The sequence below is a fragment of the Oncorhynchus tshawytscha genome, linkage group LG06, assembly GCF_018296145.1.
Source record: "Oncorhynchus tshawytscha isolate Ot180627B linkage group LG06, Otsh_v2.0, whole genome shotgun sequence".
In the NCBI taxonomy this organism is placed as follows: Eukaryota; Metazoa; Chordata; class Actinopteri; order Salmoniformes; family Salmonidae; genus Oncorhynchus; species Oncorhynchus tshawytscha.
In genome coordinates, this window is record NC_056434.1 from 44,832,516 (window position 1) to 44,845,056 (window position 12,541).

The 12,541-nt window shown below is 42.6% G+C and overlaps 1 protein-coding gene across 12 annotated transcripts in view; it reads right to left on the minus strand.

Moving 5' to 3' along the window:
• Window positions 1-12,541, minus strand: part of LOC112252603 (protein-methionine sulfoxide oxidase mical2b) — an 83,479-nt gene that overhangs the window by 18,455 nt on the left and 52,483 nt on the right. For 7 of the 12 annotated variants that reach the window (XR_002953865.2, XR_002953864.2, XR_002953866.2 and 4 more), the window contains exons 13-24: window positions 9,714-9,913; window positions 6,887-6,990; window positions 6,460-6,531; window positions 6,232-6,357; window positions 4,119-4,250; window positions 3,635-3,886; window positions 3,183-3,299; window positions 2,549-2,662; window positions 2,347-2,448; window positions 2,014-2,100; window positions 1,662-1,754; window positions 1,378-1,470 (exon numbers count right to left, since the gene is read on the minus strand). Coding sequence is in view for 8 of the 12 variants with exons in the window: in XM_024423983.2 (XP_024279751.1) it covers window positions 1,378-1,470; window positions 1,662-1,754; window positions 2,014-2,100; window positions 2,347-2,448; window positions 2,549-2,662; window positions 3,183-3,299; window positions 3,635-3,886; window positions 4,119-4,250; window positions 6,232-6,357; window positions 6,460-6,531; window positions 6,887-6,990; window positions 9,714-9,913 (1,492 nt within the window). In the remaining 4 variants the exon portion in view is untranslated. Of the gene's footprint in view, window positions 1-1,377; window positions 1,471-1,661; window positions 1,755-2,013; window positions 2,101-2,346; window positions 2,449-2,548; window positions 2,663-2,813; window positions 3,300-3,634; window positions 3,887-4,118; window positions 4,251-6,231; window positions 6,358-6,459; window positions 6,532-6,886; window positions 6,991-9,713; window positions 9,914-12,541 lie in introns of those variants that run through there. The other 5 variants (XM_024423984.2, XM_024423985.2, XM_024423986.2 and 2 more) reach the window with 5 other exon arrangements.

Here is a 12,541-nt window from a genome sequence, read left to right on the forward strand (position 1 = left end):
GGAGGTGGAGGGTCCGTCATGGTCTGGGGCGGTGTGTCACAGCAACATCGGACTAAGCTTGTTGTCATTGCAGGCAATCTCAACGCTGTGCATTACCCTCATGTGGTACCCTTCCTGCAGGCTCATTCTGACATGACCCTCCAGCATGACAATGCCACCAACCATATTGCATGTGCTGTGTGCGACTTCCTGCAAGACAGGAATGTTAGTGTTCTGCCATGGCCAGCGAAGAGCTCGGATCTCAATCCCATTGAGCACGTCTGGGACCTGTTGGATCAGAGGGTGAAGGCTAGGGTCATTCCCCCCAGAAATGTCTGGGAACTTGCAGGTGCCTTGGTGGAAGAGTGGGGTAACATCTCACAGCAAGCACTGGCAAAGTTGGTGCAGTCCATGAGGAGGAGAGGCACTGCAGTACTTAATGCAGCTGGTGGCCACACCAGACACTGACTGATACTTTTGATCCCCCCCTTTGTTCAGGGCCACATTATTCCTGTCACATAAGTGACCATAGGTCTGTGGAACTTGCTCAGTTTGTTTCAGTTGTTGAATCTTGTTATGTTCATACAAATATTTACACGTCAAGTTTGATGAAAATAAACGCAGTTGACAGCGAGAGGACGTTTCTTTTTTTGCTGAATTTATATAGCACCATTTCTTCTAACGGTGTACAATATTAAGTGGTGGTGTGACCACCTAACAAGTCTCAACACCTAACCATAATGTGGATGTTATGGCAGGCAGTGACATGGAACTAGTGCAACTGTAGCTGAGTAATAACATGGAATGGGAGGTTTTTACTAATGTGTCATATTAGTAGGGCATTTCTCCAGTCCAGTGAGAGATGATCATGAATCAACAGAGATGAATCAACAATTCTCGGGACCATAGCAGAGAACTAACTAGTCAAATACATTGGTTTCACAAAGCTCTACACAAAATTGCAGTTCGCTTTTGCTTTGAGGCAAAGCAAAATGCTGTTCACTGCTCTCGACCTGAAGACCTGAAGTGGGGCCAAACACTGTGTGAACAGGCACCCACATGAGTGCATGGAGTTACTACCCCTGAAGGCCCTTCACAACAAAACACCATGGCTCATGACTGGAGAAGTCCCAGTAAGATTCAGGTCAGAATGTTTTACAGTTTACAGTGAACAGGATTATCTTTCCTACTAATAACAGATGTAGTATCCTGAAGCAAGACATGACTTGATTGATGTTTAGAAGGTTACCAAAACTCCTGAAGCTTGGGGTGGTAATAGATATAGAGCCCACTTTTGTGTGTGTGTGTGTGTGTGTGTGTGTGTGTGTGTTTCTTGTGATGTATATTCCCACTGGGCTGTGTCGGCACAAACAAAATCGTTAGTCACACTGTGCTTACCGGCAAGGCATTAGGCCTGTGGTCAGTTTCATAAAGGATGGCTAGAGTTTCTGCCCTAGCGCCTATGTGAGAAGAGACCCTCCCAACTGTCCTCTAACAGAACCCAGTCAGAGGTAGAGGGAGGGAGCAGCACAAAGACAAATGAAAAGGGGGTGGGGGGAAGAGAAAAGGAAACAGAAAAAGTAAGGATCAGAATAGTATAGATGAAGGAAAAGAAAGACATTTCTACTCAGACATGAGAGGAGATGCAGAAATCATGCAGACAGTAAAGTTGTTACTCCTACCTGTTTGGCAGGCATAGAGGGCTCAGCAGGACAGCGTTCAGATTGATCAATTGTTTTTTTAATCATTACGCTTGGTGCAGCACTCCCATTGCACTAAAACCAATAAAAACATGGTAAGAGTGAGCTGATTTAATATATATATATATTCTAAGAAGCTTCTACTTTTTACATTTCAAATTTTTACTGATACCCGTTGGGCAGACTTCAGCTCGATAACGCTCCAATCTAATTATTCTACTAGAGACTTAGCATTCCCATTGCACTAAAAGCTAAATAAATGGTCAGAGTGAGCTGACGCAACAGTGTCTTCTGTTCTCTCATGTCAAATGTAGAGTGAGATTTTTACTGATACCTGTTCGGTGGACTTTAAAGGGCCAGCTTCGTAACTCTCAAATCGAATGATTGGCTTTTGAATACTTGATCCAGCACTCCCATTGCACTTAAATCATCAAAAATACAGTGAGTTGACTTAAGTCTTTTTTTTTTACAAATGTTTTGTTTTTTACTGAAACTTGTTCGTCAGGATTGAAGGGTTCAGAATGACAGCTTTCGAGTCGATCGATTGACTTTTGAAGGAGTCTACTTAACGAAGCATTCCCGTTGCACTAAAACCAATAACATGGCTGGAGTGAGTTGAGTCGCTCTTCTATTCTTATACTTCAAATGCATTTCAAATTACTGGTACCTGTTCGGCAGACATGTCAGGCTTGAAGGGTTCAGCTTGATAACTCACAGGACATTCGATTGACGTTTGAATGAGTCTACTTGATGCAGCACTTCCATCGCACTAAAACCATTTGAAAAAAAAAACATTGTCAGAGTGAGCTGATATTTTTTTAGGGTTGGGCTGGTCAGGACAAGGCACTGCAAGCGGCAGTCGTTTTCACCTTGTAATGATGCACAGGAGATGTTGGGGTAAGAGAAGAGACGCAAGACAGAGCAGACGGTTCAGGGACAGGGTGTATTGAAGTGATTTTAGGAACAAAGGCCGATCGATCCGTCTGTAGAAAAAAAAAGCGTTCATATCAGAAATGAGAGCAATCACCAAAATCTCTAGCTCTTCATATCCCACCCCAAAAATACTGAGGAGATGCAAGCTGAATATAAGTAGGAGGGGAACAATTGGTCAGAGATATATTCAACAGCTCAAACCTTTCTCTTCTAATGAAGATATGAATGTTCACTCATTAGTATCATCACGGACCACTTTCATCATGCAGAGAAGTCACCTGACCTTTAATTTGCAGAGCTGTAACACCATGGAAACAAGACATGCTGCAAGAAAACAACCTCAGCCAACAAATGGATTTAAAATGGATTACCAAGCTGTTACCAGCCTTTAAAAACATGCTCCACTCTCAGTAAAATGTGAGTAGGTTTGACTGGTGACATTGCATCCTTCTAAACAGTCTGAGACGGTCAAACAGAACTTGTGTACAGGGTCAAACATACTGTGCCTCATTTCCTTAGATGGAGTTAGACAGGCAGGCAGGCAGGCGAGGGGTGGCGCTATACTTTCACCTTATACTCTTTCACTAGAGGAGTCTCGGACTCAGGAAACATAGAACGCAGAAGCACAGCTCTCTCCTTTATGCTCTTCCTGTTAAATTCCCCGATAGTTACGGTTTGCACTTTTTTCTTTAGAACAGCAACAAGGAAAGGAAAGAAAAGCAAGTGTGAAACTGCAGGAAGTTGGCAAATAAATACTGAACAGCAAACATAATCCGTAAAGCTGATGATGTGTGGTATGGCAATTGTGTATCTTTTGAACAATTCTGTTTTTGTTGCCGAGTTGTGCTGTCTGCTAGACTTTTGTGGCTAAGGCACATGTGGATTTACTGTTTTGAATGGGAATAAAAATCTATTTCCACGCAAAAAAAAAGTTTTATTGTGAGAGTGCAGAAGTAAGGCATAGCTGTGAATGGGGCTAACATGGTGTTTCCAGACTGATATAAATGGAGGCTCATTGTCACCTGGCTCATCTTTCGCTCCAGCTTCTCTACACTCTTCCCTGTGGGGCCAGGAGAAGGTTGTTCTGGGTAATCTACGTCATCTGGGGTTTCGGTGTGTGGAATCCACACTCTCTGCTGCACCAAGTCTGCGCGCGGAGAGGCCTGTGTTTGATCATCACGTGGAGGAGGACTCCAGGCCCTTGTTGGAACGTGAAGGGGAGTCGGTTGCGCCACGGCTGCAGGCTCTTCTAAGAGTCGCATATAGATGGACGGCTGAAAGCAGATATACACACAAAGCAATGTGTAAAGCAGCACGGACCTCCAACCAGTAGAGGGCGAACCTCCAGGGTGGCGTAAAAGGTGTGTCTTTTCAATGATTCTTGGTCTAGAAGATAGGCTCTATGTTAACAAAAGAACCAATGTTAGGGGGGGGGGGATTTATTGAGTTTATGATGCAGCGGCTGACCCTTCATGGTCTCAACACACCCGATTGACGTGACTGTACCTGCCACTTGGGGCGTGGGGGTGGAGGCGAGGGAGGGGGCTGTTTCTTGGGCTTAGCGAAGCGTGGGTTCTCCATCATATCCAGAGAAGGAGATGAAGGACGGCTTGAATCAGAGTCGGAGTTCAAATCAGACTGACAGAGCAGCAGACACGAGATGAGGCAGGAAGGGAAGGACGAGCAGGAGGAATAGGAGAAAAAAAGAAAGTAGTGCAGAATGATTTGTTTCAAAACCACACCCTGCCATCATCCACCCATTGCATAAAGTGTGATGGGTCTGATCCTGAATGCTGATCGGTTAAAACCACATTCCATCCGGTGTCTATTCCACAAGTTACCACAGGCTAAATCTATGATGTTAAAATGCCTATTTACTCTGTTCCATCTGACAGAGCAATCCACTGTTTCTTCAGCCCAGACAGGTAATTTCTAAAACTTGATCTGCACTATATATTAAAAAAAAAATGTTATGCTTTTTAAACTAACATTTACTTTAACAGCAGAGATTTGTATAAACCTTGCTGTCTGCTTTTCTCAGCCAGTCGAAATCAAGAGTTATATATATATATATATATCCATAAAAATGATGCTATCAATAAATAACAGAAAACAAAACGAAGTGCAGCAAGTTTGCAGTCTTTCCAGCTTCAGTTTGAAGCTCCTCTGAACAGTGTCTTGACGAGAGAGCACATTTTCTACCCCAGGCAAAGTCGCACATTATTTGCTCAATATTATGGATGTTGCCAAATAAAATGTCACTAGAAAACAGCTTAAACAAATGCAAATGCAGCTACTTTGTTGTTATTCTGGCTGCACTGTTTGACATGACTAAGTTATGTTGGCTAGCAAGCAAGGGATAAGAACGTTGCCTGCCAGTATGGCAATGGAACATTTAGAACGAACGACTGGTTAATAAATACAGAACAACCGGGTCGCGCCTCTGGCACCCGAACCGATAGAACGAAGAACCAGCCGGCTTGGGAAGCAACCCTAGATTTGTGTCGGGACTTCTCTTGTGGAAGGATGAAATGGTATGAATAAATTAATCAAAATATTTTTTAAATGAAAATCATTATTTGAATATGTTGGTAACCTGTTGTATATAAAAGCGATTGTACCCTTGAAGCCGGTGTTTGGAGGATATATTGGTACGGCTTGCCGGCCCTCGACTTTGAATCGGGCATAACAACAGCCGTGCCAATATTTACCTCCAAATACCAGTTTCTCTGGCATTATCGTATATGCACCATAACCATATCTATGATGTTCCACACCATAATTAGACAGAGCCACTCAGTCCTTTGATGGGGCTTCACAGGCAGATTATACTGTATTCACTTCTTCACCAAGGTGCCAAATGCACAACCTGCTTGCTTTAATCCTATAATCCAGGGACAGCCTCTTCTTACGATGGAGTAGCTAATCATACTGTGTGACTAAGGTAGCGGTCGATATACTAGAAGTACGTTATTGGTAGAAGTAAAACGATACAGTAAATTCATCTTCAATCTCTTCATAGCTTTCTTGACCATCACCAATAAACTATACCTCGTCAAAACTTTGTACTCAAACTGTACCCAAGGGTAGTGGCTGTGGGTGTGGTAGATTTGTCCCATTGTACAGTCTTACAACACAATGGGCTATATTCAAACATGATTGTGGTGGCAGTGATGTTGCAGAATTGGATACAAGGACATAAGTGCTCTCCCCGGACATAAAAGCAAGTCTATGAAATGAATTTCATCCATTTCCAAACTCTCTCAGAATGTTATGTACCATAGAGAACAAGTAGGTTCCACAGAGCCTTCATTATCTGAAATTTCAACACAAAAACATGACCTGTGTATGATTAAACCCCCGCCCCACACACACACACACACACACGGCAGAAAGTACTATACAATAGTACAGATTTCTAAATGATATGATCAACCATCAAGAGAACCAACAGAAGAGTCAGTAACCATTGGCACGGAGGCCATCGACGGTTTATTGTCTGTATGTGACTTTACAATGTGTTGTTGTTGCCCCCCCGCCCCCAATTGTCTCTACACAGCACAGTGTACAGGGACCTTGACCCCTCTAGTCAGAGTACTGTACACCTGGAGCTGCTCACCTTATTGCGCAGGGAACTGCCGGGCGATGCATTCTCCTCAAACTTGGCCAGTAGCTGTGTGGCCATTGAGCGCACTTTATTCTGCTCCCCACCGTCACCTGCAGGGGGAGCACTCTGACAGGACAACTGACAACACAATGAATGATCAGACCCTTTATCGACATTAAAATGGCTGCATCTAAGGCCATACTGGTGACAGAGATATGCTTGTTGTAGTCACTAACACACCTCCTCTAAATAGGTGCTGCCCTTTCTTCGTCTTTTGTTCATCGGGTCGTTCGCCTGCAACTTCCCGTTATCCTGAGGAAAAGGTAGTACAAAATAGACCTAAAACAACTGTTCCTTCAGTCATTCACATCACAGTCAAAGGTCAGAGTGTGGGGGTAATCATTAAGAAAGTATGCCTTGGAAGATGTAGATTATCTAGGTCTCTCAGTCTTGTTCACATACAGTACCTTATCTAATCTACATTTCAATGACTTGTCATTTATTGGCACATAGGAATTCCTTTCATCTGTCAAGTAAACATGCATATTTTGACACACTTTACGTAGGCTAAAATCACATTTACATGGATGCCTTTGTTGTTGCAATGCTTTCCTTTTAAAGCCTGTAGATGGGTGAGGAGGAGGAGGAGAGGGTGAGCCCACGGTACCTTTGGGATCCTTTTTTTGGGCTGTGTTCGGTTCATTAAGTTGTAAACAGAGTGTGCAGACTCCGATGAAGTCGCTTCATTGTTCTCATCCGTTTCCCTTGTACCTGTAACAAAGCATAGCAGTGTGTTATGGGTGCTTTGATACAGGACATACTCTAATACGCACACTGTTATAAACCAGCCCTCTAAGCCTAGGTCAAGACAAATCAAGAGGGCAACCAGATAGAGTAATGTGAAAATAACCCCCCAAAACAGTAGTATCCAGAATTCAAAACAGATTCCTTTTGATTAATCACCAAGTGTCAGAAACTATTATCAGGGCATTACAAGAGTCAGTAGGGCTGAATCATTAGTATTTTAAGTGAAGGAATTGTCAGCCATTTAACATAAACGCCTACTGTATTCTATAAAAGGCAGCCCTATAGATCAGAGGCATTATTATTACCATGGCCCTGTGAGATGACCTGAACTGGGGCCCGAATGCATTTCTTACATACCACACACTCATAACTGACCAGGTTGTCTAACATGCAAATCTTATCCCATCATGGCAGATGAAAAAAAAAGTACTAACCGCTCAGGCACACTATCCTCATTAAGGGTTCAATCTTAAACTCAATCTAACCTTCACAATCCTGCAAACAAATCATTCCTCAGGAGTAGTAAAACTCCAGTTATGGAGTAGTTTATGGAAAATAGTATGTAGTATATATATTTTTAATTCAATTTAAATTAATAATGTTAATTAACATATCAGACTTCAGGATCCCATTACGTAACCCTTGTGCATGGAGTTTCAATTTCTGAGGCTTCAGGTGTCACGGGTGCTCCTTCTCCGGCCTCTAGGTCACCAGGCTGCTCGTTATGGCGCACACCTGTTACCATTGTCACGCACAACTGCGTGTCATCAGACTCAACTGGACTATCATCTCCCTGATTACCTTCTCATATACATATAAGGGATTATGTCTGTGTGCTGTTAGTATTATGTTTATTTTAATTTTAAAAAACTCACTCCCTGAACTTGCTTCCCGACTCTCAGCCCACATCATTACATCAGGAAACCGACTCGAGCTACTGCAGGAACTGTTCCTTAGTGTGTGTCATCTCCCTAGACATCCGGGTCACCTCCCACAATTTTCAAAATGTTCCGGCGTCTGTACTTAATAGAACGTCAGTTTGGCATAGAGGAACTGTGTCACTGCCTACAGTACCTTATCCACTTGAATAAAAATACAAAAATAGTAGCAAGATAAAGCTCACAGGGGTTATTTTTAACCTTTTCACGCATGAGTTCCAAATATCTCTAAAAGGTTGCGCCCAGCGTGAGTTGTTATGCTTGTGATGTGAGAATGCACTCACTGTTCCAAAATGTGATTGTCATGCAACAGGACAGTTAACCCGCGCTGCCCTCAAACCAAGACACACGCTGCCTGCTAATTATCTACAGGCTATATTTCAACTTGTCAATTTGAAATAATTTTCTAACAAGTTTCATCTTCCAACAACAGTTTGAAGTGAGTGTGAGTGAGTGTGTTCCACCTCCTCATTAATTCGCATAGAAGTTGCCCATTTCACCGTTGGACAATTTATGTTTGAGGCTTTACTGAACCGGATAAACTTCTCTTTCGATGAGAGCCCAAGCACATCCCCAGTGTTTCCCCAGATCAACTATGCAGATTTTTGCACAGTCTAGCATGAACTTTTTCCCCCTGGCACATTTTCTGGCAGGCTCTCGCATTGCCTTCATTGTTGTTCTCCTTACAAATAATAACATTGGACATGTGTGCGTTCCTATCAAAGTAAGTGCCTTATTTTCTGTATATCATGTTGGTGTTTCTACTGTAGAATACTCTATGTATATATGGAGCATAATGTATTTACTGTTTTATTCAGATTTTCAAGTACTGGTGATAAATGATGAATTCGGGCTCTTGCATTGATTGTAATGTACACGTGTGTAAAATGCTTTTAAGGTTGTACTGATTATGATGAGCTAATGCAAAGGTATTTGCCAGCTATTTTGGTTACAAGGTTTTTGACATTATAAAAGGCATTCTGGGTGTCATGTAAAAGTCTGTCAGACCAAAGATGTTATAGTAAAATGAGTAAACGTCCGGAAGTGAAGGATGGTAGACACACGATGAATTGTAAATGGTCATTTCTAGAGCTAATTCATATTATGGTTTCAGTCAGCCGAGAGTTCTGTAAATATGACCGCTTGTGTTAGTTCAATCTTTTCTCAGCGCAAGGACTAATGTAGCCTACTGTACATTTTCCGGTTTGGATGATTGTGTTATGCTGTCGCAACTTCTGTGAATGTCTGAGCATTGCATCAAAAATAAACTGGTCACATTCAGGACACAAGGTTGTAAGGACTGTTTGAAAAAAAAAAAGTGTTGCCAGCTCAAACGCTGACTGTTGAGTCAATCGAAACTGGATGTTCTGAATCGCATTGGTTTGAGAGTACGCTGCAGAGACCACTGGAGAATGATCACACACACACACACACACGTGTGTTGGTACGCGTCAAAGGGTTAATGTCTGCATTTCGTAAGTGGCTAGTTTGCATCAACTACCTCCACTAAAACCACTGCAAAGGTTTTGCCTGCAAAATTTGGTTTCGAATAGCGACCTTCTGGCATGTCTGCCTCATGTCTGCCTCATGAGAGTTTTCGGGCTGAAGCGAATTCACCCCAGAAAATGTTGTTTTCCCCCCCTTTCCGAAGTTGCCAAAATACAAACGTCTGTTTCCTAGAGTCTTGTTTTCGAGTCTATACTGTGTGAGGCATCAGAGTTGAGAGAATGACCAAGAACAGCAGCCTACCAGTGATGGATGCAGGCGAGTTGCGGAACATCTCGTAAAGCTTGGAGATGTACAGCACCATCATAAGCTTGTCTGGGTCCTGGTCCAGAGCCATCTCGTTCCCCGTGGTCACAGGCTGGATACCAAACTCATGCTCTGCTATGTCAAAGGCCAGCTGGTTGTTCTTGGCCGAGTCCTTCTCATTCAGGGAGTCAAAGTCACTAGGATGGAGGGAGATACAGAGAAGAGGCATAAGGTTCACCTCCTATAAGACCTTAATAAAGTTGTTTCCCCTATGGAGTGAGAATGTTAGCCCTAAAACAGTTTGTTGATAAGCATTAAAACGTTGGTTTAATGCTGCATTTTATAATCATTATACTTTCCGCACCACCAGACTCCTACCAACAGATGCATTGCACTAGCTGAAAGGAGAGGTCTAAGTCCCTTAGCAACAGCCCATAGCAATGTCATAAACACATTTCTTTTCTATAAAAAGGATTTAATTCAGAATGGACTGTCGAATCACATCTACCTGTGACACAGAGAAGGGGGGGGTGGGTGATCACGGCTGCACCCCTCAGCTCACACCCATTTTGACTCACACACACACAAGATGACTTGAGTGGGCCAAATTCACACCGCATGAAGGATAAAACACCCACTTGTTATTTAGGTAAGATGGAAACATTTCAAGGCGTGGAGTTGCTCAACCGTGCCATCAGTATCTAATACTGTTAGTACAAATGCTTTATACACAATTGGACGTGCAATATGAAAGCCAAACCAGAATGCTCGCTTTCTCATTTCTCTATTTAGACAAACCTAGCTGTTGCCCGCAAAAGGTCAGTACACATAGTACAGTTCCTAATTTATGAATCCTACACCTAGGAGTTTAAACAGAAGTGTTGTCTACAATATAATCAATATCGCTGTTCACATTTTCAACAGCATAACATGTGACAGACACAAAGGCAGTGCATGACCATAGACAAGATGACAATCAGTGTGTGCTTTGATGGTGCCAATAAGACCATGACTGTGTGTATGTATGTATATACACACACAGCCTTCAGAAAGTATTCACACCTCTTTACTTTTGCCACATTTTTTTGTGTTAGTCTGAATTTAAAATTGATCAAATGTAGAGGTTTGTGTTAAACATTCCACTTTGACATTATGGGGTAGTGTGTATTTTTATACATTTATCAGATGAATTACAAATCAAAAAGCTGAAATGTCTTGAGTCAATATGTATTCAACCCCTTTGTTATGGCAAACCTAAATAAGTTCAGGAGTAAAAATGTGCTTAACGAGTTACATAATATATTGCATCTATACACTGTGTGTAATAGTGTTTAACATGATTTTTTTATGACTACCTCATCTCTGTACCCCAAACATACAGATAATTGTAAGGTCCCTCAGTCGAGCAGTGAATTTCAAACACAGATTCAGCCACAAAAGACCAGGAAGATTCTTCAATGCCTCGCAAAGTACACCTATTGGTAGATTAGTAAAAAAAAGCAGACATTGAATATCCCTTTGAGCATGGTGAAGTTATTCATTAAACGTTGGATGGTGTATCAATACACCCAGTCACTAACTACAAAGATACAGGCGTCCTTCCTAACTCAGTTGCCGGAGAGGAAAGAAACCGCTCAGGGATTTCACCATGAGGCCAATGTTGACTTTAAAACAGTTAGAGTTTAATGGCTGTGATAGGAGATAACTGAGGATGGATAAACAACATTGCAGTTACTCCACAATATTAACCTAATTGACAAGTGAAGAGGGAAGACTGTACAGCGTGTCAAACTCATTCCACAGAGGGCCGAGTGGCTGCGGGTTTTCGCTCCTCCCTTGTATTCAATTGATAAATTAAAAAAAGGTCACTGATTACTAAGGAACTTCCATCACCTGGTTGTGTAGGTCTTAATTGAAAGAAGAAAAAAAAAACACCAGACACTAGGCCCTTTGAAGTTATGCGATAAGAAGAGGGGGAGGAGGGGGTTGAGAGAGAAGTTGGTGTGAGAGAGGATGGCATCAGTTGCTGGGATCGATACCATCTGTATAGTGACCAAGGCCGGGTCTGAGGAGCTGCTTGGCGTAGGCAGCTAGACTAGCTATCAAGCTAGCTGGGTTTTCTTGAGGGCTTGAACGCAGCCCGGGATGCGATTAGCCATTGTGGCTGGGACTGCGGATTATCCCGGCCTTGTGTCAGTGTAGATCCTTGCTGTTTGTTGTTCTGGTTTCCAATCCTCCCAGCGATCTACCCTGTCTGGAACTGCGGGGAGTAACAGCGTAACCTACCATGACAAAGACCAAAGCAGGCAGGAGTACCGTTGAGGACAGTGATGTCTATCACAGGTGCAACAGCTTTTTAAACTAACAAAAATTGTTACAACAAAAAATAGCTTCAAGTGTTGTCAGAATACTGGTGGAGTCAACTAATAAAATATTGGATAACCTGACCAGAGAGGTCCAGGACCTGAAGAACAGTTTGCACATCTCCCAGGGTCAGCTCGATGAGGTTAAACAGGAGAATGGCATGATGAAAGCAACCTGTAAGTCATTGAGAGAGGACATCATTTCTGTATGCGAATCCATGATAATTTGATTTCATTGTTGTCAAGGTGCAATCAAAGCAGAACATGGTTGTGGATGGAATTACAGAATCTCCACAGTGGTCAACGTTCCTGAGGTTCAAGGACAAGGTAGCTGTTCTGGAAAGAGCCAAGAACTTGAGAGGAACGTACATCTTCCTCAACGAGGACTATCCTGAAGCTGTGCGCCAAAAGAGGAAAGAACTTATCCCAGCCATGAAAGCTGCCAGAGAGCGTAGGGACATT